We start from the raw sequence: 27502 nt of genomic DNA on the forward strand, positions 1-27502 counted from the left end.
GAATCATGAGAAAGGAGGAACAGGACCAAAAGAAAAAACCAACCCAAAAACAAAAACAAAAGAGAGAAAAAGAAAAAAAAGTGGGGGGGGAAGGCTAGCATGAAGTGTGCCTCAATCTGCATTCATATTTCATAGTTCTTTCTCTGGATGTAAATAGCATTCTCCATCGTGAGTCCTTTGGAGTTGTCTTTATACCTTGTGTTGCTGAGAAGAGTGCAGTCTGTCAGGGTTGGTCCTCACAGAATCCATATATCTGTGGTTATGTATAATGTTCTCCTGGCTCTGCTCTGCTCACTCAGCATTATGGTTTTTCCAGGTTGTTATGAAGTCCGTATCATCCCCATTTCTTATAGCACAATAGTATTCCATTACCTTCATATACCACAGCTTGTTCAGCCATTCCCCAATTGATGGGCATTGGAAGGGAGAAAGTTTGAAACTCAAAATTTTATTTAAAAAAAGAATGTTTAAAATCGTCTTTGCATGTAATTTGGAAAAAATAAAATACTATTTGAAAGGAAAAAAAAAAAGAAATTTGTTGTGTTTTCCTAGCCTGATACGGATTGAATTAGTGAACTAAAAGGTATGTATATTTATGAACTGGGGGTTAGATACAAAAGGCTGTTAGAAGGCAGTGGCCTGATAGCCAGCAGCCCGAAATCATTTGCTATGTATATCTGGACAAGTCACATAATCTCTTGAGGCCTCAGTTTCTCCAACTATGAAATAAGAAGGTTGGATTAGATGCCTTTTTAGCTCTCAATATATAGTCTTAGGATCAAGAGAAAAGACAAAAGAAAGTTAAAAGTAGAATAATACCAAAGTAAAGTAGAATAATTAAAATAGATAATATCGTAGATAAAATATAAAAGAAAAATGTAGTAGATAAAAAGTAGATAAAGTAGAATAATATCAAAATGGTAACAACTGAAAAAGAGTGCTGTATATACACAAACATTATTTATATTATATATAATCATAATATGTATAATTATGACATAATTATATATATATTATATGATTGTATATAAATATAATATAGATTATTTATCTAGCATTCATAAACCCTGTAAAATTAGATAATGGAAGTAGTATTATCCTTATTTTACCGATGAAGAAACTGAGTCTCAAGAGGGATGAAAATCAAATAGCTATTTCATGATAGAGTTAGAAGCCAGGTCTCATGGCTCCGAGTCTAATGTCCTTTCCACTGTATTACCTCACAGAACAGCATTTCATGTTTTGTAATGATGACTCAAGAAAAAGGTTAATTTCTGTTCGTTGTGTTTGGGAGAGAATGGCAGGGTGAATGGAGAGCTGGTTTCCTAGTCAGCAAGAACAGGCTTTCCTCTGCCATACGATTTGTGTGACCTTGCTGTGAGCTTAATAACTTTGGTAACACTAGGTGCTCTTGAGTTTCACTAATCTTAATAGGTATAGGAGATTTTTGCTCAGGAATGTTCTACAGGAGCAAAATCACAGATCTTGACAAAAATCTTCAGTAAGGCAGTGATTAGAACACTGGGTCTGGAGTCAGGAAGACCTGTGTTCAAATCCAGCCTCAAGTAGCTTAACCTCTATTTGCCTCAGTTTCCTCAACTATAAAATAGTACCTACCTTCCAGGGTTGTTGTAAGAATCAAATTATATAATATTTGTAAAGTGCTTGACACATAGTAGGCATTATATAAATACCATAATAATGATGATGATGATTAGTGTTTAAATTTAAAAAATTATTTCCAACAAAAATGTTTGAAAATAAAAACCTTTATGCTTAAATGGATAAATTTCATCTATCTGGAAAAAAAATTAGCAGTATAGTATAATGGTTAGGGAGTGACCCTAGAAGACAGGAAGACCTGGCTTTGCATCATTCCTCTGACACATGCTGTGTAAACCTGTGCTCTTAGTGCTCAAGTCTAGACAACTTAGCAAGCACTGGAAATTGCCAGCCTGCTTTGGTAGGAGGCCTCTCACCTGAGATTTCCTATAGCAGTTAAGTCATATGTGTGTATATACAATGTCATAAATCACTTAAATCATTCCTGTCCTCATTCTTTGACATTTCCTAGACAGACAATTATTTACATATCTAAACAGTGAAGTTCTGTATTCAATTATGGCCATCGTTCAGTCGCTCAGTAGTCTGTGACTCCATGGACCACAGTATGGCAATACTGTCTGTGGGGTTTTCTTGGCAAGGAAACTGAAGTGGTTTGCCATTTTCTTCTCCAGTGAATGAAGACAGACAGGGGTTAAGTGACTTGTCCAGGGTCACACAGCTAGTTGGTAGCTGAGGCTGGATTTGAACTTGGGTCTCCCTGATTCCAGGCTCAGTGCTCTATCCACCGAGCCACTTAGCTAGCTCCATAATGAATTCTAGAGCCATCTAATTTTTAAAGGCGGTAGGAAGCTTATAGAACAAAAGGGAGCGAGAAGGAGAGCAGTGGAAGCCCAGAAATGTGACTTGGAAAGAAGCCTATTGTAGAGTCAGGCATCTTGGTCTCTAGGCTGTGACTCTGAGTGAGGTACTTTTTTGTCTCCTTATTTTACAGATGAGCAAACTGAGACCCAGAAAAAGTGAAATGTGGACTTCTTCCCTTGCTCCTTAGCTCCCATCTTCCCTGACTCCCTCGCTCTTCCTAAGTCACATTTCCTTGCTTCCATTGTCCCCATTTCATTCGCTTTGTTGGTATTATTAATCAACATATCCTCTTTTACTCTAAAGTTTAATTGTATTCTTACTGTTCATCTCTGAATTCTTTCTGCTTTTTAAAATTCCTTAGCTGTCTGGTTGGGAAGATTTTTTTTTTGTATGCAAACAAACACCTTGTCACCGCCGGCTGCCAGCCTGTCCCTTGTGTTTTCAGTTGGGAGGCTTTATGAAATGGAGGAACATATTTGTAAAACAGTCATCCTTCTGTTTGTTTTCCTCCTACCTTTGAGCAGGTCCCTTTGAAAAAGTAGTGCTTGTCTGGGGGCTCCTCACTCCCCTGGGGTGGGCAAACACTGCGGCTTCTTTTTTTCCCAACCCTCTGATTATCCTGGAAACAAGTCATGTAAATGTGACTTACAATGTTTGAAACAAGACAAATAATTGATCTTATACCCTCAGTGTGGTTACAGACCATATTCCCCACTTTCATTCCTTGGCCACCCTAGATGCAGATGGGAAAGGAGCCAGTTTTCTTTTAAAGATCTAAAATCACTGCTCACCCTGGAAAGGCGAATACTACAAGACGTATCCACGTTTGCTACTCCCCTAAGCTTGGAATGATGGACTCCATGGTGTGGTTTCCCCCACTAATAATTCCCTTCCTTGAGGACATGGCCTTTATCCATCTGTACATTAAAATATTCACCTTCAGTGATAGAGAAATGTCATTCCTCAAACTCTGTGTGATCTCTCCACTTCTTCCCTTAACTCAGAAACTGCCTTTAGCTTCCCGTGTTCCAGTTGGTTCCCACATGCTGAAGTGCTGTCTCTAATCTAATCTTGGAGCAGAGATTTCTGAAACAAAAGGGTGCTTTTTGAATCCTAAATTGATATAGCCCGAATCCTCTGGTGCTCATTTGGCTTGAATGTGAACTTGAAAGAGCCAGGTTTGGAGGGAGACAAGTGGTTGGTGGAGGCGTTACTGGGTGTGTTGCTTGTTAAACCTGTTTACCTTTTAAAAAAAAAAGAATGGAAAAAAAAAAAGTGGTGCATTCCCCTGAATGTTTGAGAAAATGTACAGCTTTTGTTTCTTTTCTTGCTCACTAGATCCTTTGTTCTGTCTGAAGTTTCAGTGATCCAGTAGTACTCTTCTCCCACCCTTTAAAAATAGGAACCTAGCTTCTCCCTTCCAAAAAAAAATTAGGAAGCTAGCTAGCATTTATGTAATATTTATCTAATCCTCCCCAATTTACAGATGTGGAAACTGAGAGCTAGAGAGGGTGATTTGCCCAAGGTCACGCCGTCTTTTAGCTAGCATTTATATTGACTCTTTAAGGTTGCAGAGTGCTTTACATGCCATCTCAAAACGACCGTGTAAGGTAGGTGCTATTATAATCACCCCCATTTTATAGATGGGAAAACTGAATCTAAGAGGAATTGAGACCCCTGCCCACGGTCACCTAGTAATAACCACAACAGTAATAATAAAAGCTAACATTTATGTAGTGCTTACTGTGTGCTATATAATTATTACCTCATCTGGTCCTCACAACAACCCTAGGAAGCAGGTGCTATTGTTTAACCCCGTTTTACAGATGAGGAAACTGAGGCAAATGGGGATGCAGTGCCCTGCCCATGGGAACACAGCCAGTGTCCCGGTTTTAACTCTAGTCTTTCTGAATCCTCTTACCTAATGCACCAATTATACGTAGTGCTTCCTGTTTGCCAGACATTGAGCTAATCACTTTATAATCATTATTTCATTTGATCTTTACAACAGCTCTGGGAGACAGGTACTGTTATCATCCCCACGGAGATTTTGACTTGCCAAAGGGTCACACAGCTAGTAAGTGTCAGTGGTCCAATTTGAATTCAGGAGTTCCTGATGCCAGGCCTGGCAGTGCTGTATCCAATGAGTGCCACAAACTTTGCCTCTTTTTTTTTTTTTTGGAGGGGGGAAGGCAGGGCAATTGGGATTAAGTGACTTGCCCAAGGTCACACACCTTGTAAGTGTGTCAGATGTCTGAGGTCGGATTTGAACTCAGGTTCTCTTGACTCCAGGGCTGGTGCTCTACCCACTGCGCCACCTAGCTGCTGCAAACTTTGCCTCTTTATCCTTGGTTTAAAATGTCCAATCCCCTGGACTTTTTGGTTAAAAAATGAAATCTCCCAGAAGCTAAAAGTACATTACATCTGTGCAATATAAATATATGTGTACATTTGTTTGTTCTATAACCCTAGGATTACTTTTGGTATATAGCCAGAGCTGAACCATATATGTGTGAGAAAGAAAGAATAGGAGATTGAGTAGAGGGTGAGCTTCATTTTTTGAAGATGTTTTAACTAGCATTTCTTTACTAATTCTGTATAGGAATCTTCTCATTATATGCATATAAATATTTGCATATACACTGTATCTGTATATAGATCAAAGATGGAAGAGGTCCTCAGGGAGCATCCAGTCTCATCCCCCTCCCCAATTTATAGATGAGGAAACAGAAGCATACAGAGGGTGTCTTGCCCAGGGTCACACAGGCATTAAGTGACAGAGACTGGACTTTAACCCAGGTCCTTTGAATCCAAACCTTAAACTCTTTCCAGTCAGCCACGTGGTGTCCAGACCAAGGAGAGTGTTAGTTTCAGGTCCTGGTCAGGTCCCACTTGGAGTATCCTGTTCCATTCTGGGCACTACATTTTAGGAAGGGCAGTAGCAATATATTATGAATGAACCCACAGCCATTTACTGACTGTGCAGACTTTTTAATTTCATTTTTAAAGAGGAATAGAGTTTCTTGGCTTTTAAAGGTGATATATAATATACTTAATAATCTTGCTCCTAAATATCTCACCAAGCTCATCTTTTGCTAGAAGGAACAGTTCTTTGTGTTAATTCTCATTTCAGCAGTTTTGCCATCTATCTTTGCCAAAATAGATTGAGCTGTGTGTGGAGTCCATAGTGTACTTTTGTTGTCAGTTAATACCTTTATTTCAAGGGCTTAGACCACCTTAAGAGCATTCCCACTACTACACTAACATTTTGGCATTTAGAGAAATAGAAACTGAGGCATAGTGAGACAAGATGTCATAGGATTCCGTCCCAGAGTTGGGAAAGGAGGCAACAGAGAACAAGTCCATTTGATACCTATGCCTGCCTGTTGTCTTCATTTCTTCTACTTTTGAGCAGCATTTTTGGGATATAATGATTTATTTCCTTATTATGCATGCCATGAAATTATATAGTGTTTTATGCTTTATGAATAATCATTTCCTTACTGATTTTTATAGTGAACTCTATTGTTTCAAAGGTTTTGTTTTCCTGACAGGCATGTTTTTGGTAAGCAGGTTTGATTGCTTTATATTTCTTTGTGGTGGTGGCTTAAATTCCTTAGAATAGAAACTTGAGTGAATCTAGTGCTAATATAGAAACTAACACAGCTGTATTCCTATGATCTCATCAGATCTTACAAGCTCTGCAGGTTTGGGCCTGGTCAAAAATTGGTTAGAAGGTCTTTAAGAAAAAACACCCTTCTTCAGGATGTGGTAGAGAGAATGGTTCTGAGTCAGCATGAGCCAACACCCAGATGTGACATTGAGGGGCATGAGGTTTCACAGGTTCTCAATCACAGAATCCTTCAACTAAGGTGCTGACTGTCCTTCAGTGTATTGGTAAAACTAAAGATATAATACTAGTGCTTTTTCCTGAAATCTGAGATGGATAAAATATTATTTCACTTTTTTCCCCACCCTAACTGGCCCTGTTATACAGTACCTTAGTATCTTAGGTTTTGTCTTTGGTTACTTTTCTCCCATTCTATGTTACACCTGAGTGGGTGTGGTTCTTGGTACCTGGTGTTTGTTTAGCTTAGAAGGAGGACCTTTAGGCAGAAAAGTGAGATTTCAAAGTGAAGTGATCATTAATTACATTGTGTTGCATTGTACTGTTGCCCTGAATCTGACCTTTGAATTTAATCTTTCCATAAATTTTAAGGATTAAAGCTTTCAAGTCTGAATATTTAAGAAGCTGTATGTTTCATGTTTCATTATTTCATTTGTCATTGCGGTTAGCTCTACCCCCAGGTGGCTTCTTAATCTTGAAGCTTGATTTCTGACTCTTAGTTACAACTTTTGCTCCTGTGTGTGGCAGATTTTTAGACATGAGGATTTATAAATGCTGTATCAATGTGAATTGTTGTTGATGTTCTTTGTCGTGGTGATGATTAAATGGTACAATTCATTTCCAACATAAAAAAAGTTTTACCCTTTATTCAGGATAATTTGTTCTATTGGTTTGTTCTGAGCAATTCTGGAAAATAAAGTAGTAACAAAGATTCAAGAAGTAACCTTCAAGAGTACTTAAAAGAAGGATTACATATGTCCAACATTCATATTAGTATAATGCTTTCTTTGATTTAGAAGCTTGGAAAAAGATAATTCCTCAACTTTGGTACCATTTAAGAGTGCTAATCAAGAAATGAATAGAATTAAGAATTCCAGAGTGTGTGGGGTGTGTGTGTGTGCGCGCGTGTGATATTTTGATTTCATCATACTTTACTGAACAGTATATTGTAACAGTCAGCAACCTAGAGTTTTAGAATCTAGAGCTAAAATGGACCTTAGGCGTCATCTAATATACATTTATATATTAGGAAAATGGGAGCTGGAGAGGGTGTGTGTCTTATCCAGAGCCACACACAGGGAATAGCCAAGCCGAGATTAAAACTAAGGTCTGAACCAAATCCCTAGCTTGTTAGGTGCTGCTTAGAGACACTTGAGCAAATAAGTGGCAATACACTCTTCCCTGTCGGTAGACGTAATTGAGCACTGAATCTGGAGTTGGAAAAATAAAAGCTGGCTTCGCGTTACAGCTGTATAGCATTAGTAGTTAGGCAATTGGGTAAGCCATTTAATTTCCCTGATCTTCATTTTCCACATTTGAAAACTGAAGATAGATTGTTGGAAGGAAAGTATTGTACAAACTGCAAAGCAATATATTAATGTAATACATTATCATATGAATTTTAATGTATCTGTACCTTTTCTTCAAACCTATCTTGTATAGAATCTGAGTTTGATGCAGAAAATTATTTTTAGCGTGTATGTGGGTGTATATGTTTGTATACACTTACACATGTGTATTCTTCTCTATTCTATCTGCAGCATTTTAGTGGCTTATACCTAGACAAATATGGTATGAAAAAGATACATTTTTCTTTTCCTTTAAAAAGTTTTTTTCTTACTTCCCTCCTTTTGTCCTTCTACTTTTCTTTTTCTGGTCTTTATTTATCCTTTTCTTTTTTTTCTTTTCTCAGACTATACTTTAGGTCTGCCAGCACCCTAAGCCTGCCAGGGACCATTGCTTAACCTTTCTGGTGGAACTGAGGGCAAAAGAGGGGGCTGACTCCTGTTACATCAGTTCTCATGCTGTAGTCTTTTGGCAGGGCCAAAGTAACCTGATGATCAAATTCAGTCCAACCTAGCACTGCTTGACTGCCTTGAGTGTGCATTATTTCTGAAGGCTGAAATATTGTTAGCTGAATAAGCTCATACACGCATGATGAAAGATACATCGTACAGTCTGTTTTCATGCATCTTATGTACCTCTTTCTTGTGTACCTTCTGGCTCACTTTCCACCCCGACTTGCATGCAGTCTATGTAATATGCTACTCTTAATGTTTACAAGTGAGTGATAGTAGAGATTCTAAAGTAGAAGTGATAATTTTATGTATTGTAGCAAAATATTTCCAAAATATCTGCATATGAACTTTCATTAGGAAGTTGATTAGAGACACTTATTTTGATGGAAATTTCAATAGGTGCATTCCAGTTTGGTTCAATATGGTCAGAGTGCTACGGTTGTCCCACTAATACCCATCTCTGAACTTGCACATCTTGCTTTTTCATGTTGGAACCATGTTCTATGAACAGGTTAAAGAATTGTAAATAGGGTAATTTCTTAGAAAATTTATGACCCATTTGATGATGTTATATTATAGTAGATAGGGCACCTAGACTTGAAATCAGAAAAGTTGGGTCCATGGGACCTTTCATTATTCAGCAGCAATCGCTGCTGACCCTTCTACCTTTATTCCAGGGAGAACAACCTGGGATCCATGGATATTTCAGGGTACTTGTTAATATGGATTGGAAAAAAATTACATTTTTAGTTTCATTGACCTCTAACTGAAATTTAATATTTCTTTCAATGATTTAAAAACATTCTGAGTAAGGGTCCATAGGCATCACCTGAACAACAAAGGGGTCCATGATACCGAAAAAAAAAAGTTAAGAACCCTTGTTCTTATTATCGGTCAACTTGACCATTGCATTTGGCCTAATTGGTCTCCCTTGTATCTCCCCCATCTTCTCCCTAGCTGCTAAAGTAATTTTCAGTCAAAAAAATTCCAAGGTGTCCCTTTTTGCCTCTAGGCTAAAAATAAACTCCTCTGTCTCACTTTTAAATCCCTTTACAAGGTAGCCCAAATCTATTTTTCCAGTGTCATGGTGTGTTATTCCTGCTTCTGTACCCTGCATTCCAGCCAAACTGATCTTCTCTCCGTTCCTTGGACATGCCACTCCATCTTCCACCTCTGTATCTTTGTACCAGCCATCCACTATGACTGGGATGCCCCCTATCCTCACCCCTGCTTCATTGAATCCCTCACTTCATTACTCAGCTCAAGCCCCACTTTCTCCATTAAACTTTCCTTGATCCACTCCAAATACTGGTGCCTTGCCTCCCCAACTACTTTAACTGGTATTTTTATTTGTCTTGATTCTCTTTATAGTTATTTGTTTCCTTTGAAGGGTGAAAACTTCCAGCATGAGAAATCAGTCCTACATTTTTCACCTCAACCATTACTTTCTAACTGGTCTCACTGCTTGTAAATGTTTTCCTTTACTCCACTCCTGTCTACCCTCCCTCCTCCCAGTTCATCCTACATACTGCCAAAAGATTAATCTTACTGGAATTTGGAAATATGGTTAAGATTGAGCATCTCCTGGTTCTGGGGTAGTGTTGAGTGGTTATTGCTTTGGGGAAAAAACCTGAACAATATGTGTATGATCATTAAAGTAGGTTCTAGAGAAAGGGCCTGATAGGGTTTCCTCTTTCTCCGTACCTTAATATTGCCATTTGTAATTTTTAGTCTTTTTAAAAGACTATTAGTTCAAAAGTTCATAGAGGTGAAAGAAAGAACCTCAACATCTTTGACTCACAATTTCTGACCAACTTGTTACCAAAGAAATTAACAAGTCATGTTAAAATGACAGATGATATGTATACTTTCTTTTTTTAGACTGGGCATTCAAATACCTTTGACATGTTTTACCAATGTAGTCATTTTTTTTTTGCTACCAAATATGCTTGTTTGTTTTTCCATTTTTGTTTGTATAACCCTCTCATGCACCTGGAATAAGTCATCTTTTTGAAAGCTTTCATTGGATATCCTCTGCTTAACTTTCAGAAAGAAGCTAGGGAAAATACTGGAAAAAATAACAGTATTTTCAAAGAAAAATAAAAAGCAAACCTTCACTCTGGTACTAGAAACCCATAATTCATTCCAAGTAATCCTTTTATAGTAATGGTGATTTAAGGAAAGAGACAAAATTTCCAAAGAGCAAAAACTTTGCACTGCTGTGTCAGGTTACTATGTAGGAATGGGCAGCTTACCATGAACTGCAAAGCTTTTATTTTTCCTTCTGGAAAACTTTTATGTAAAACAGTCTTGTCATTAAACTGCTAAAGATGACAGTCCTGTTCTCAGGCCTCTCTACTTTCCTTCTCACCTTCTAACCTCAGCATATGACTTAGACAATAGAAAATTGATTTCTCTCTGTTAGAACCTGAGGCTGTTAGGCTTGCTCCTTTGGCTGCATTCTCTCCATCTGGTGAGTCTGCAGTGCCCTAGGGTCAGACAAGGAGCACACAGATACCTACACAAAGCCAAGGTCAGGAACTAGCATATGATAGCAGAGCTGGGCTTGAAAACTTTGGTTGAAGGCACAGGGCAGGAACTCTGGAATCAAGATGGGACTTGATAGGAAGGCAGGTACTGAATTCTCTAGGATTGCAGGCTTTCTGTTTCCTTGTTGAGAGAGTACCCAAAACACTCCCATTGGGAGGCCCCAAAAATACATTTTATGGAAGCCATGAGTTTTGCTAAACTTTTTCCTTTTCAGTATTACAGTTGATCTGTGATTTCATTCAGTGTGTTTCGTTTTCCTCTCAACAGTGCAGATAGCAGTCTGTCTATGTCTGCCCATTTTGAGTGACTCCAATCTATGCTTCTTCACAAATTTGCCACAGAGAGCCTATGCAAGTCAGGACAGTCCTTTGCATTTTCCTTATAGTAGCAGGCACCCAGTGGGCCACTTGAATTGACCAACAGCTCACTTTTGCTGATGTAAATAGTCCATATTTTTGGACTTTTTACCTTAATATATTTCTGAATCTTCTTTTCCTCTTGTTGTCCAAAGCATTATTTTTCTTTTTTGAATATTAGGGATTCTTGTCATTCTTTGTTAAAAGAAATATAAGCATATTTTGTTACCCCAACTAGCCTTGTTTTGTGGGGATGTGGTAGTGTGAAAAAAGACTGGATTTGTAATTGCAAGACCTGAATTTGAATCCTGGTGCTACTGACCTGAAGTAATCACTTTGTCTCTCTGGCCCTCAGTTTTCTCATGTGTAAGATGGGGACCTGGGACTGTGATCTGTAAGGTTGCTTCCAATTCAGAAACCTATGGGATTGTCATCAAATTCTACAATACCTTTTGTAAAACTTTATGTAATCTTGATTAGTGATTGCGCCATTGTAGCTTTAGGTGAGGTCTTCCTATAAATTTGAGTTTAGTGGTCATAGGAGGGCTTTGAGAGACTGTAACCCTAGTTTTTAAACTCATGACTTTGGCTTCAGCATTGATTTTGATGATATCGATTGATGATGATATATTGATTTATATATTCTTTGCACATAGTAAGCATTTATTAAATGCTTTTAAGTTGATTCATTCACTTCTTTAGAAATTGACCTTAAACAAGTAGACAAGCACTTCTCTGGGCTTCCCTTTTTTGGTCTTTAAAATCAAGAAAACATAGACAAAACAAAAGGTTGTTACTATACATGAAATATTCTTCCAAAAATGTTATATAGTTATCAGTTGACATTATTTTTCAAAGAGAACCATGGGGCTTTAATGTACTTATTACAATAAAGCTATAAAAAAGAAATCTTCATTATTTTAAGTAAACTGTTATTTCTATAGGCATTTATTATATGTCTGCTATGTGCAAAATACCAAGTTAGTTTTGGGCAGAGATGGAAAGACAAAAATGAGAAACAGTTCTTAGATTTTAAGGAGCTTATTTTATACTAGAGTCTAGTTTCTACTGAAATTTTCATTTTCTCTATTCAGATATAAAATTTTGGATGAATTTTGATTTGAGATAATATTTAGGGACACTTTTTAAACTTTTGATCTTTCACCATCATTCACTGACTTTATAAAAATGTCATCTTTATAAAAATAGTTATTCCTATTGAATTTAACCCTTGGCTTAGCCTATCCTTATATTGAACCAAGGGAAGATGTTTTATGATTTAGATTGTTAATTAAAAATTGTGAAAGGTCCCTTCCAGCTCTAAATCTATGATCCTAAATAATGGATATTACTGGGAATGTTTACTTATTTTCATTTTAAATATATGCTATATAAAATAGTTACAAAAAGTTAACTTAAATTTAACTAAATTAAATTTAACTAATTTAAATTTAACTAATGTAGCACCTGAAATGGCTATACCTGATCAGCCTTGAATAATACCAGTTGGTGACTTTACCATATTTCTCCATCTGGTTCCTTGATTTCCTCATGTAAGAATATCTTCTTGATATACTACATGCTCTTCTGCCTCCATCATCTTCTGCCTTTAGCGATTCTTTTCTTTTTGTATAAGATATATTCTTCCGGGGGGCGGGGCCAAAATGGTGGCTGGAAAGCAGGGACTAGCATGAGCTCCCCACCGAGTCCTTCCAAAAACCTATTAAAAATGGCTCTGAACCAATTCTAGAACTGCAGAACCCACAAAACAGCAGAGGGAAGCGGGGCTCCAGCCCAGGACAGCCTGGATGGTCTCTGGGTGAGGTCTATCCCACACTGAGCTGGGAGCTGGTAGCTGGGAACTGGGAACGGAGCGGAGCAGAGCCCAGCATGAGCGGCGCGGACCAACCAGACCAGGAGCCGGGCGGAGCGGGCCCTAGCGCCCTGAATCAGTGAGCTGCGGCATTTACCAGACTTCTCAACCTGCAAACATCAAAGACAGCAGAGAAGGTTAGCAGGGAAAAGCTGCGGGAGTGGAAGGAGTTCCCGGTTAGGCCACCACCCCCGGGGCAGCGGAGGTGGGGCAGCTACAGCTGCAGTTGCTTCCGGCCCCAGGCCCACCTGGTGGGAGGAATTAAGTGGCGGATCAGAGCAGGAGTGCACAGCCTGCTGAAGATCTAAGCCCATTTCGGGTTGGGGGTTCTTGAGGAAGGAGGAGTGCTGGTGTGGCAGAGCTGGCACATCCCCCCCAAAGGTGGAACATAGAACTCTTTAGTCTACAAGCAGTCATACACCGCTGAAAAACTCAAGGGTCAAGTTAGTTGGTTGGGAATATGGCCAGGCAGCAAAAACGCACCCAGATTCAGTCTCAGACTTTGCATTCTTTCTTTGGTGACAAAGAAGACCAAAACTTATAGACAGAAGAAGTTAACAAAGTCAAAGAGCCTACAACAGAAGCCTCCAAGAAAAACATGAATTGGTCCCAGGCCATGGAAGAGCTCAAAAAGGATTTGGAAAAGCAAGTTAGAGAAGTAGAGGAAAAATTGGGAAGAGAAATGAGAAGGATGCGAGAAAACCATGAAAAACAAGTCAATGACTTGCTAAAGGAGACCCAAAAAAATACTGAAAAAAATACTGAAGAAAACAACACCTTAAAAAATAGACTAACTCAAAGGGCAAAAGAGCTCCAAAAAGCCAATGAAGAGAAGAATGCCTTGAAAGGCAGAATTAGCCAAATGGAAAAGGAGGTCCAACGGACCACTGAAGAAAATACTACCTTAAAAATTAGATTGGAGCAAGTAGAAGCTAGTGACTTTATGAGAAATCAAGATATTATAAAACAGAACCAAAGGAATGAAAAAGTGGAAGACAATGTGAAATATCTCATTGGAAAAACCACTGACCTGGAAAATGGATCCAGAAGAGATAATTTTAAAATTATTGGACTCCCTGAAAGCCATGATCAAAAAAAGAACCTAGATATCATCTTTCAAGAAATTGTCAAGGAGAACTGCCCTGATATTCTAGAGCCACAGGGCAAAATAGAAATTGAAAGAATCCATCGATCGCCTCCTCAAATAGATCCCAAAAAGAAATCTCCTAGGAATATTGTCGCCAAATTCCAGAGCTCCCAGATCAAGGAGAAAATACTGCAAGCTGCCAGAAAGAAACAATTTGAGTATTGTGGAAACCCAATCAGAATAACCCAAGATCTGGCAGCTTCTACATTAAGAGATCGAAGGGCTTGGAATACGATTTTCTGGAGGTCAGTGGAGCTAGGATTAAAACCAAGAATCACCTACCCAGCAAAACTGAGTATCATACTCCAAGGCAAAGTATGGATTTTCAATAAAATAGAGGACTTTCAAACTTTCTCAGTGAAAAGACCAGAGCTGAATAGAAAATTTGACTTTCAAACACAAGAATCAAGAAAAGCATGAAAAGGTAATCAAGAAAAAGAAATTGCAAAGGACTTACTAAAGTTGAACTGTTTTGTTTACATTCCTACATGGAAAGATGACGTGTATGATTCATGAGACCTCAGTATTAGGGTAGCTGAAGGGAATATGCATATATATACATATATACATATATGTGTTTATGTATATATATGTAAGTGAATGTGTATGTATGTATATATGTATGTGTGTGTGTATATATATATATATAATATATATACATACAGAGAGAGAGAGAGAGAGGGAGAGAGGACACAGGGTGAGTTGAAGATGAAGGGAAGATATCTAAAAGAAATAAAATCAAATAATTAAGGGATGAGAGAGGAATATATTGAGAGAGGGAGATAGGGAGAGATAGAATGGGGTGGATTATCTCCCATAAAGGTGGCAAGAGGAAGCAGTTCTGTGGGAGGAGGGGAGAGGGCAGGTGAGAGGGGAATGAGTGAATCTTGCTCTCATCAGATTTGACCTGAGGAGGGAATATCATACATACTGAATTGGGTATCTCACCCCACAGGAAAGAAGAGGGAAGAAGATAAAAGAAAGGGGGGGATGATGGAGGGGAGGGCAGATGGGGGTGGAGGTAATCAAAAACAAACACTTTGGAAAGGCGACAGGGTCAAGGGAGAAAATTCAATAAAGGGAGATGGGTTGGGAAGGAGCAAAATATAGTTAGTCTTTCACAACATGAGTATTGTGGAAGGGTTATACATAATGATACACATGTGGCCTATGTTGAATTGCTTGACTTCTTAGGGAGGATGGGTGGGAAGGGAAGAGGGGAGAGAATTTGGAACTCAAAGTTTTAAATACAGATGTTCAAAAACAAAAAAAAAAGTTTTTGTATGCAACTAGAAAATAAGATACACAGGCAATGGGGCATAGAAATTTATCTTGCCCTACAAGAAAGGAAGGGAAAAGGGGATGGGAGGGGAGTGGGGTGACAGAAGGGAGGGCTGACTGGGGAACAGGGCAACCAGAATATACGCCATCTTGGAGTGGGGGGAGGGTAGAAATGGGGAGAAAATTCATAATTCAAATTCTTGTGAAAATCAATGCTGAAAACTAAATATGTTAAATAAATAAATTAATTTAAAAAAAAAAGATATATTCTTCCAAAGCAGTATTCTAATCTGGGCTCTATCTTACCATTATTCCAGTAGTCTCTATCATGTTAAATAAACCTCCTCACATGTCTTTTGTATGTTGTACATAGATATTTGAGGCTTTGGGGGGGGGCAGTAAGTTCTGTCTTAGATGTTGCTTTCTTTGAATTTCTGGGCATCTTTACATTTACTCCTCTATGGTGTAGGTATGCTCTGTAGTATCCGGATTGGTGATTTACTCCCTCTACCCTTCCATTCAGTTCTGAGCCCTTTTGATTAATTTCTAACACTCTAGGCTTGTTCACACTTACCCAGATTGGTTTAGTGCCTATCACTCCTGTCCAGAATTCTAGCCTTCTCACTGCCAATACTGAGCTATGTTACCTTGGACAAGCCAGCTAACCTCATATGCCTCAGTTCCTTAGCATAATGTAAGTTCCTTGAGAACAAGGATTGGCTCATTTTTGTATATTATATCTTTAGTATCCTGCACAGTAGATCACAGGATCATATTTCTGTCTTTGAAAGGGACCCTCGATAGTGAATTTGGTCTAATATGATCATCTTCCATATGAGGAAACTGAGGCCCAGGGAGGTTAAATGACTTTCCCAAGACCTATACAGTAAGTGCTTAATAAATATTTGTTGATTGCTTTATTTCCTCAGCTGTGTTTGCTGAGATAGTAGACACATTACTGAAATAAACTCAATTTTGTAGTCAAATACCTTCAACTATACCTAATCAGTCTTTTTCTTATCCTGCATTTAATATTTTGAGGTAAAGGGCAGTAGGGATTCTAGCCATGTACTATTTTGTCCAGTAATATAGCCTTGCTCTAACTCAGAGATGTCAAACATGTGGCTAACAAGCACTGTCTGAACCAGATGAAAATGTAATTTTGAAATATTTAACAAAGTAAACAAAAATAAAATAAAATATAGAAAATGTTAACGTGTGGTTTTCTAACACAGTATGAGGTCCACAGGGATCCTTACGTAGGATTTAGTATTTGAGTTTGTCACAGGTGCTGTACTCTAGCTTTCTCGATTTCTTAAGTATTACTTGCTTTTACACGCACGCACGCACACATGCACACACACACACACACACAAGATGGTTCTCAGGTAACACTTTTCTACATAAGGCTCTTCTGGATCCTCCTGGTGTTGGTGCCACTCCTCACCTCCGCAGGTACATACAACATTTTCTGTATATAGTTATATGGGAGGACACTATTTGATTTATCTTTTTGTGTTTCCAGCACCAAGTACAATGCCTGGCACATAGTAAGTGCTTAATGAATGCTTATTGATGGATCTTTTCAAGTTATAAAAACTCATTCCTCCAAGCCCCTTCCCACTACACACATACCCCCTTGATCTATGAATGTCATCTGGAGCTTTTTTTCTTTTCTGTCAGCATTTTAAAAAGTCCTGGTATCATCACATTTGATTAACAGACCCTAAGAATTACAGATTTGTACAACTCTCTTGCTGGTCCCTGAGTTTAATACTAAAGAGGGTACTTATACAGAAGAGTCCCTCAAGAAATTATCAACACATTTATTGAGTATCTATTGAGTGTCCGCTATAGTTATTCCGTGGTAGTATCCATTATATACTCTCGTAGGACATATATTTTAATATGGACAAATTATCATAGATAATTGTAATAGATAAAAACCAGAGTGAAAGATGCACATGAGGCTGACCAATGTGGATAAAATAGCAATTTTTTTGGTCAAACATAAAAGAAAGTGCCTAAATTTGTTTCTATAACAAATGATGTTTTTAGGGATTAATTGGGGAAATTATGAAAAATAATTTAAGCATGAATGCTAAAGAGTTCTTTTTCCTCTCAGGACATGGCAATATGATCCTGATTTATACTTTTTTGGTTAAAATGTTATCCTGAGAGTTTGAAATAAAGAAAGATTCATTTTAGAAAAATGGGTTGTGACTCATTTATAATTTCTTAAATTATTTGATAATAGCTATCATAAAATAGTATAAAAGAATACTTATACTAAGAAATTAAAACTTGCTTCTTCTTCTAGAGAGTCTTATTAGAGTTGGTTTAATGGGGAAGAGAAGATGTTTATTCATTATTGAAACTTTTCACAGTAAAATATTTTAATCCCAGATGTATATTGAAAGTCTTTCAAATATTTAATGGCAACTATCATGTCTTCTCTATGACTTCTTTTTTCCTTCCTTCAAACCGTTCCTTCAGTTGTTCCTTATATGAATGTAAGCTCTTTGAAGCCAGAAACTGCTTTTTATTTTGTTCTTTGTAACCCAACTGATGATCGAATATTCATTATACAGTGTAAGCCCAAACATAAAATAATAGTCTCATCCTTTTAGGTACCAGCTTGGTAAGTCAATTGTGAACTCATGTGAAGCATACAGCCACAAAATGGTATTCTAGTGTTCAGCAAACCCAAAGACTCTAGGTATTGGGAAAAGGGTTCACTATTTGATGTAAACTTCTGGGAAACTAGAAAGCAATCTGGCAGACATTTGGATTAGATCAACATCTCGCACCATGTACCAAGATAAACTCAAAATGGATGTATGACCTAGATATAAATAGACTAATTAGAGGAACAAAAAGAAGTTACCTTTCAGATCTAGGATAGAAGAACTCTAGCATTACCATAGAGGCAGGTAGCTCAGTGGATAGAGCACTAGGTCTATAGTCAGGAAAACCTGAGTTCAAATCCAGCCTTACACGCTCACTAGCTGTGTGGCCCTGGGCAAGTTATTTAATCTCTGTTTGCCTTAATCCACTGGAGAATGAAATGGCAAACCACTCCAGTACCTTTACCAAGAAAATCCTATGGACAGCATTGGCATGCTATGGTCCACAGCGTTATGAAGAGTCAGACATAACTCAACAACAACAACAGTCATTCCCTCAGTCCTTTTCTAAACATAAACAACGTATATCTTTTAATTTATTGAATATTGATTAACGTAGATCGAGTGTAATTTGGTGAGATTAGAGCAGAAATATGGGGGTTAGAATGCTGTTGTTTACATCTTGGTGATGCTGTAGTACTCTTTGTGAAATCTGATTGCCTTTTTTGCTTTTGAATAGTGGTTGTTAGTAAAGGTATATAATTTTTAGTGTTATTTTAAATAGAGCTTTTACATTTCTTAAGAGATCTAGAACAATAAAATATATATACATATATGTGTGTGTATGTGTGTGTGTATGTGTATATATATATATACATACACACATATATGTGTATGTATATATATGCATACGAGAGGCCATCTGTTGATTCAGTTGCATTTCTCTTCATTTCTCTAGATGGGTTCCACTGAAATTTTGGAATATTCCTCTGATGTTGAAAAACAGGAAGACATAAAGAATGTGTTACCCACCAGTTTAGGAGTTGCTCACAAATACCACTGGAATTTTGGATTAGATTTAGAACAAGACAAAGGAAGACCTGCAAGTGATTGGATAAAATCTGCACAGGTCCTTTTACATACCCCTAAGAAAGAAACAGATAAGACTCCCAGGACTCCAGAAGATTCTGCAAAGAAAAACAAAAAGAAGCTATTAAGGTAAATTTATGACTTTTATATTATTTAGCTTTTGTAGTTTTTCTCTTTAAAAGCCCAAACATTTTTAAAACATCAGGCTTTTTTCTTTTTTTCAATTTAGTTGTCTGCTTTTAAGGGGAAACTGGCAGAATAAGATTGCAATTCTTATAAGCAATTAAAGAAGGCCTATGATCTGCACAAGAATGCCTACAAGTTCAGTCAGTATCCACAATTTTAGTAGTAACCACAGTGTACTCCCTTAAATTCAGTGACACTGCTGCTTCCTGGTTTCGTGTTGTCATTCTGACCTCTCCTACTCAGTGGTGTTATCATTACAGTTGATCATTATCAAAAACAAGTGTCGTGTGTGGTTATGAATACATGTTGACCCATGTCAGTGGAGTATCCACTTTCTTGGACATGAATTTGGGTAAAAAAACTATGTCCAACCATTTGGTAATAGTATAGTGAGAGAATATATTCAAACAAATATTCTCCACCGGTCTGAAAATGACATTTTTCTTCATTGTTTCTAAGAAATTGATGAAGTGAAGCCTCTTTTATAAGGCTTTAAAATTGTTTCAATGTAGTCATGTCAGCAAGCATTTATTAAGCATCTACTGTGTGCCAGGCACTGTACTATTTGATTCCGTATAGAGCTTTCTTTCCTACTTAATCAATGTATGCTCTATTTCTTTAGTGGCACCACCATCTTCATTGGTGTCTTGTTTGGCTCTTACTGTCCTTGGGATTTTCTTGGTAAAGATACTGGAGTGGTTTGCCATTTCCTTCTCCAGTAGATTAAGGCAACAGAGATTAAGTAACTTGCCCAGGGCCTAGTGAGTGTCTGAGGCTGGATGTGAGCTCAGGTGTTCCTGACTGCAGGCCTAGTGCTCTATCCACTGAGCCATCTGCCTCCATGGTAATGCTAGAGTTCCTTCAGCCTGAGGGCTTTCCACTACAATATGTTGCTTCTCCAGTAGGTAGGTAAAGGGGAGCCAATGAAAGGTCTTTGAATAGAGGAGTGGTATGACAATAGCAGATCTTAGAGAAGATTGTTTAGGTTATAGTTCAGAGTATTAAAAAGGGAAGAGACAGACTAGAAAAGGAAGACTAATTAGGAGGGTATTATATGGTCTGGATGAAAAGAGATAAAGGCCTGAACAATGGGGGTTCCCTTGGTAGTAGAAAGGTGGGCTTGGGTGAAAGAGATACTGCAGATAGGTAGAAAAGCATAACTTTGCAAATGATCAGATATGTAAAGTGAATCAGATGAACTGGGTTCATTTCCCAGCCGTGGTGCTTACTAGCTCTGTGATTCTGGGCAGGAAGCTTAACCATTGTAAGCCTCAGTTTCCACTTCTGTAAGTTGACAATAATGAATGAGCTATCCATTTAACAGTGTTGTTGTCAGAAAAAAATGTTTTCTAAACCTCCCTCTCCAAGGTCACTAACTCCTAGAAAGAGTCATTTACATTTACATTTACATTCACTTCCTTACCACCCACTCATTTCCCAATAACTTTCAATCTTTTGAAAATCTCACTATTGAAACTTCTCTGTGAAAGCTCTTAAATGCCAAATCTGGTGATCATTTCTGAGTTCTCTTCCTCCTTGATGTCTTTGTAGCTTTTTGAGAGTGCTGATCTCCTTTCATGTCTTTGGTAACTTTACTCACTGAGTGTTAATATCTTGCCATTTGTGACTATATCAGCTGAGCTGGCGGGAGGGGGTACAAATTCCCCTTTCCTTACATTTGTATTTGGATTAAGTAATTATATTTTATATTTTTGTTCTGGAGCTGTTTCCTGTGGGAGTGTGTTCATTCAGCATATACTTACTGAATGTCTACAATGTTCATATACTTACTGAATGTCTACAATGTTCAAGGAGTTGGGCTATACACGTGGTACCAAATACAAAGGTTTCTAGCTCTGTGATTAAGGACAAGTCACTTAATCTCTCTGAGGTTTAGTTTCCTTATCTGTAAAATGGATACAGCAATACCTGTAACAACTCTTTCACAAGGTTGTTCTGAGGTTCAAAGGATATATTGTGTGATAAGTGCCTTATAAACTTTAGAGTTCACTATAAATTTTCAAGTAGACATAATTAGATTATGGTAATTTAGCTTATCAGATGAGCATATTTAAATGATTGATAGGGATCACTGAAGTTATATTGTGTATTATACTTGTGAAGCCTTTTACAGGATAGGTGAGAGTTAATCTTATAAAGTAGGTTAGTAGTTTCATAAGTCATTGATCACAGACACTTTCACACTTCATGGACCTATCTATGAAAAATTTGGCATTATCCCTACTATGGTCTTTGATAAGATGTGCTCTCTGCCTCTTTGTAAGTATTAAAAATGTAAGTATTTATAAAATTACTTACTTATACACTGTTTATTTAATATTGCTACATGGACATACCCAGCAGTGTAGAAAATTACCTAAGAGAATTTTATTCAACTTGCTCAATTTTTGTAGGACCTATCCTTCATTTACTCTTTCTGTTTTATTCATCTCTACCCTCTCTATTCCTGCCCACAAAAGATGACCCTTATCTTATAGTAAATACATTGGATTTCTCATTAAAGTCTTGTGAAAACCAAATTAAAGGGAAGTAGAAAGTAGACAAGGATCTTTTATTTTAGTTTTGTTACCAGATTTCCTTTAGCTCTACCTTAGATTTTTGTTTTATTTTGAGCATTTTCATGCCTAATCAGTCTTTTTCTTATCCTGTATTTAATATTTTGAGGTAAAGGGCAGTAGGGATTCTAGACACGCATTGTTTTGTCCAGTGATATAGCCTTGTTCTAACTCAGAGATGTCAAATATGGGGCTAACAAGTGCCGCCTGAACCAGATTAAAATGAAATTGTGAAATATTTTTAAAAATAAACAAAAATAAAATAAAACATAGATAATGTTAATGTGTGGTAAGTTCCTTATAAACTTTAAAGTTCGCTATAGATTTTCTAGTAGACATAATTAGATTATGGTAATTTAGCTTATCAAACAGAGATTTCTGAACGATCAGATGACCAGATTTAAATGGTTGACAGAGATCACTCAATAGTCCTTGGCTTTTGAGCATTTCTCTTCATCAGGCGCTCCTTAATAATAATAATGATGATAACTAGCATTTATATAGTGCTTTAAGGCTTGCAAAACATTTGTTATATATTATATTATCTCATTTGATCATCACAACAACCCTGGGAGGTAGGTACTATTATTATTATTATTTCCACTTTACAGGTGAGGAAACAGAGACTGATACTTCTTATGTGAAGGTCAGCCTGGTTTCCCAAAGCTTATGCCAGTTGAGCTGGAAAGGCTTCAAGTATGGTTTCGGCAACTGTCCAGGGGCCTTTCCTAGTTAAATAGGGTGAAGCAACCCCAGAAATATGGACGTGACAACCCACAAAATAATTTTTTAAAGTACAGAATGACCTTCAGTCTTGTGCTACTCCTTTCCAAATCTGCATTGATGATGGTGGAAAGAAGTAGAAGGTTCCTGGATTCATAAATTTAGACTGCATGTAGATACAACTTTTGGTACTCTAAATATGAGATCCTTGTCCAAAGACCAACAAATTGATATATTTCTACAAGAACTGAACCTTATCAGGAATGACATTCTTGACATCAGTGAAACCAGAAGAAATTAAGAGTTTCAGTGAAACAAGAATGGCATACAGGTTTCTACAGAGGGAAATGAAAGAGAGGTTTCATGGTATATAAAATAGCACAAGAAATTGATTTCATGGGATGTTTTGGCCATCTCATCTTTCAGTGCTCATGACGAGCATAAGCAAAAAGACTTCTGTAAAGATAATCACTGCTTATGTGCCAATATTTGTTGCAGAGGGTGAAGAAGTAGATACATTTTATAAAGAATCTGATAAGGTATTCCCAACCAATTCAACATCATCCTTAATCTTTGGTTGCCACAGGATGGAATAGCCCAAAAAAAAATGAAATTAAGAAATTAAAGAGGCCAGAGCCTTGTATGTAGCTTCATATCTTATGAATAATTTTTCCTGGAACAGTTTTTTGGTGCCAGTCATGATAAACACCCAACAACATCACACAAAATGAAATATATCTTTAGGGACAGGAAGTACCTGATTATTGATGTGGTTAGGAGTCATTTCAGAATTACTTGTCCGTGTATAGTCAGATTATAGCCTAATTTGAGAAAAGGTCAAATTAGAAGGAAGGATAAGGGAAGTGACAGTACAGTTAGAAGAGGTTCAGTGTGACCTGTTTACTAAGTAAGCCTTTGATGTTGAAAAAATAGAACATGGGTAAAAGTGAAGACACTGACTTTGATTATCAATCTTTAAAAAAAAAACATTGTTCTTTGATGTCTTTGCATCATAATTATTTCACATAGCCACTCTGCCTTGAATCTCACCTTGTGACAAAGGAAAACATTTGAGCAAAAATATTCAGTACAGTGACCACATCTGATAATTATACAATACTCTCTCCTAGTAGTGCTCTGGCTGACTGCTGAGAGAAGGCCTGTTTCATTATCTTTTCCTTGGTAATTTCACTGGTTTTCTGTTACTTGGAGGTTCACTTCATTTTGGTCATCTTTTCATTTACATTGCTATGATTATGTATATTAATCTCTTGGGTCTGCTTATTTTGTTTTGCATTAGTCTATATAAATCTTCCCATGTTTTTCTCTATTCCTCATTTCATACTGTACAATGGTTATACCATTATAGTTATATATTGGGCAGCTAGGTGGGGCAGTAGATAGAGTGCCTGGCCTGGAGTCAGGAAGATGAGTCTTTCTGAGTTGAAATCCAGCCTTAGACACTTACTAGCTGTGTGACCTTGAGCAAGCCACTTAACCCTGTTTTGCCTCAGTTTCCTCATATGTCAGATGAGCTGGAGAAGGAAATGGCAAACCACTCTTTGCCAAGAAAACCCCAAATAGCATCACAGAGGGTTGGATTCTACTGAAATGACTGAGCAACAATAGTTATATATAATTTTTTCCTGACCATTCCTCTGTCAATGGGTGCCCTCTCTGTTTCTGGTGCTTTACTACCACTATAGCAAAGTTGATATGAAAGTTGTGGAATATATTGGACTTTTGTATTTGGAATATATTAGACAGAAGTCTTTAATTGCCTTTCACTGTCACCCTCATGGTGAAATTCCTGAATCAAAGAGTATGGACAGTCGAGTCAGTTTTCTTACAGAATCACACATTTATATCCAGATCCCTTCCTAGCCCCACCAGTGTCTGTATTTTCTCACATCCATTCCAATATTGACTAATCTCCTCTTTTGTCACCTTTGCCATTTGTCATAGTGTGAGGTGAAACTTTAGTTATTTTAATTTGTATTTCTCTTGTTATTAGTGATTTGAACCATGTTTTCATGTAGTCACTTACAGTTTGAATTTCTTCTGAAAACCTGGCTTAGATCCTTCAGCTACTTATCTTTTGGGGAATGACTCCTGCTTTTTGCTTATCTGGTCTGTTCTAAGGATCCCTTTTCGTGTATTTTTTAAACAGAACCAAATAGTTTTGATGGTTGCTATTAAATAAACTACAATGCTGCCCTGTCACCTTCATGATCAAATATAAAATCCTGCATTTGGCTTTTGTGTTCATCAAAGTGATTTTCTTAAAATGTAGGTCCAGCTATGTCACTCCCCTACTCAATAAACGCCAGTGGCTCCCTATCACCGTCAGGTTCAAATACAAAATTCTCTGTTTGGCATAAAAAGCCCTTGATAACCTGTTTCCCTCCTACTTTTACACCTTAATCTCTAACCCATATTCTTCAATCCACTAACACTAGCCTCCTGACTGACTGTTTCATGAACAGCGAGACTCCAGGTATTTTCTCTGGCTATCGCCCATTCCTGGAATGTTATCCCTCCTCAATTCTATCTATAGACTTCCCTGGCTTCCTTTAAGGCCCATTTAAAATCCTGTCTGTTACAGAAAGCTTTTTTCAATCCCTCGTAATCCTTATGTTCTATTTATCCTGTACATTTCTTGCTTTGTATGTATTTCTTTGCATTTTGTCTCCCTCATTAGATTGCCCTCCTCAAGGTCAGGGACTGGTTTTTTGCCTTTTGTAGTGTCCCTAAGGCTTAGCACAGTACCTAATGCATAGCAGGCTCTTAGTAAATGTTTTTTGATTGATTGAAAACCCTTTATAATCTGACTCTTTCCTACCTTTCCAGTCTTTCTCAGGCTCCACTTCCGACCCTCTGACTTTCTTTTTCATGCTGTAGAAGTCTCCTTACCATGGAAGTTCACTACACCTTTGAATTTCTCACACTGGAAGTACTCTCTGTCTCTGTGGTCATTTCCTTTGATGGTCCAGTTCTTCCCAGGAACTACATTTTAAGGAGAATGCTCAGCCCAGCCACATCTTCATTCTTTCCTGACTCTCCAGATATTCTCTATTATGCCCTCGCTTGGTTTAACTTTTATGTGTTTTCTCCCATTAGAAGGTTATCTCCTAGAAGGCACAAGGAACTCTCTTATTTTCTGCTTATATTTGCATTCCCAGCTCTTAGTACAGTGCCTGACCCATAGTCAGCACTTAATAAATGCCCCTTGACTTGACGTCTTATACGTTACCCACCTCCGAGGAATTTAAAATCTACTCTGGCCTACATTCTATTCCTGGCATTTTCACTGACTGTCTCCCATGCTTGAAATTCTCTCCCTCATCTTGTCTGTCTTTTGTCTTCCATAGCTCCATATGTGTCTCAGCTTAAATCCTACCTTTTTCCAGAAGCCTCCCCCAGTCCTCCTTAATGGTAATTCCTTCCCTTTGAGATATCTCCAATTTATCCTTTATATTTCTTGTTAGTACATAACTCTTTGCATGTTAACTTCCCCATTAGATTGAGACCTCCTTGAATATAGACATTATTTGAGTACAGTTTAGTACAATGCCTGGCCCACAGTAAGTGCTTGTAGACTTTTGTTGACTTGACTGATACTTCGTAGTACAGTTTGAAGTCTTATAATACTATACTCCCTCACTCGTACTTATTTCTCATTATTTCCCTTTAGATGTAGACCTTTTTGTTCTTCTAAATGAATTTTTAAATATTTTGCATAATTTATTATGAAGTTATCCCTAGGCTAAGCACTAGGTTAATCCCTTGGTTTAGCACTACATTTGTAAATGGATTCTGGCAATGTCATTTTTTACTCTATTCGCACAATAGAAATACAAGCAATTATTCAAATCTCCCTTTATTTCTATAAAGTGTGTTTTGTATTTGTGTTTATGTATGATCCATATGGCTTGATAGAGTACTTCCAGATATTTTATGCTTTTTGTAATTACTCTTATTATAATTTGTCTTATTTCTTCTAGGTTTTTATTAGTACTGTATAGAAATGCTCGTGATTTTTTTGTGGATTTATTTTGTATCGTGCTTACTTACTGAGGTTTTTGTCATATTTTCTTTTCTGATTCACTTGTATTTTCTAAATAGACCCTCATGTTGTATGCAGATAGGGTTTATTTTGTCCTATCTTTGGTGATATGTTTACCTCTATATTTATTCTCATTTCTTCTTACTATAGCTATGATTATATCAAATAATAGTAGCATTTTGCCTTTGTTTGTATTTGAAAAGCTCCTAGAGTTTTCCTATTGATACAAGTAATTCCTTATCAATTGTGTGTGTGTATATATATATATATATATATGTATATATATATATATATATATATAATCCATAAACCTGTAAATGTGCATATTGTTTCTTCTGATAAAATTTAAGTTCCTCTAGATCAGGGACTGTTTCATTTTTGTCTTTGAATGTCCAGAATGTATCACAGTTATTGGCACATAGTAGGTGCTCAATAAATGCTTGTTGACAGATTGATTGAACTTGAAGTTATAATTATCCAACATAATAGAAATAAAGATCTATATTTCCTCTATTTTTTTTCCTCTAAAAGACAAAGCTCTCTATTAGAGATAAAGCTCTGAGCAGGATTCTGTGACAGGATACTTACAAGGTTAAAACATTTGACATAAGGGGATCAAAATTGCTCTTGTTGGACAGTTTACCTCTTTCCCAAATGCAAAACTAATTCTTGGCTAATTTAAACATTTTTTTCCCTCAATAGGGGAGGACTAGCAGAAAGGTTAAATCGATTACAGAACAGAGAGCGGTCTGCCATAACTTTTTGGAGGTATCAGAGTGCTTCTTCTAACAAAACACTTCCAGGTAAAACTTGCATAAATATGTATGCTGGGAAATTAGATGAAGTTATATGGACATTTCAATTGCATTATTGACTTTGTATAATATACTTTGTAAATGGATTATTTTTTCCTTAAGTTTTGATCATACTCTAATAAAATTTGCCAAGCATACAA

General features: G+C 37.2%; 1 protein-coding gene across 1 annotated transcript in view; it reads left to right on the plus strand.

The window, feature by feature from the left end:
* Positions 1-27502, plus strand: part of SPIDR (scaffold protein involved in DNA repair) — a 573123-nt gene that overhangs the window by 140123 nt on the left and 405498 nt on the right. Inside the window, exons 6-7 of the mRNA XM_036758339.1 lie at positions 18866-19125; positions 27250-27350. Coding sequence (XP_036614234.1) covers positions 18866-19125; positions 27250-27350 — 361 coding nt within the window. The remainder of the gene's footprint in view (positions 1-18865; positions 19126-27249; positions 27351-27502) is intronic.

The sequence above is a fragment of the Trichosurus vulpecula genome, chromosome 1 (genome assembly GCF_011100635.1).
Source record: "Trichosurus vulpecula isolate mTriVul1 chromosome 1, mTriVul1.pri, whole genome shotgun sequence".
NCBI lineage: Eukaryota > Metazoa > Chordata > Mammalia > Diprotodontia > Phalangeridae > Trichosurus > Trichosurus vulpecula.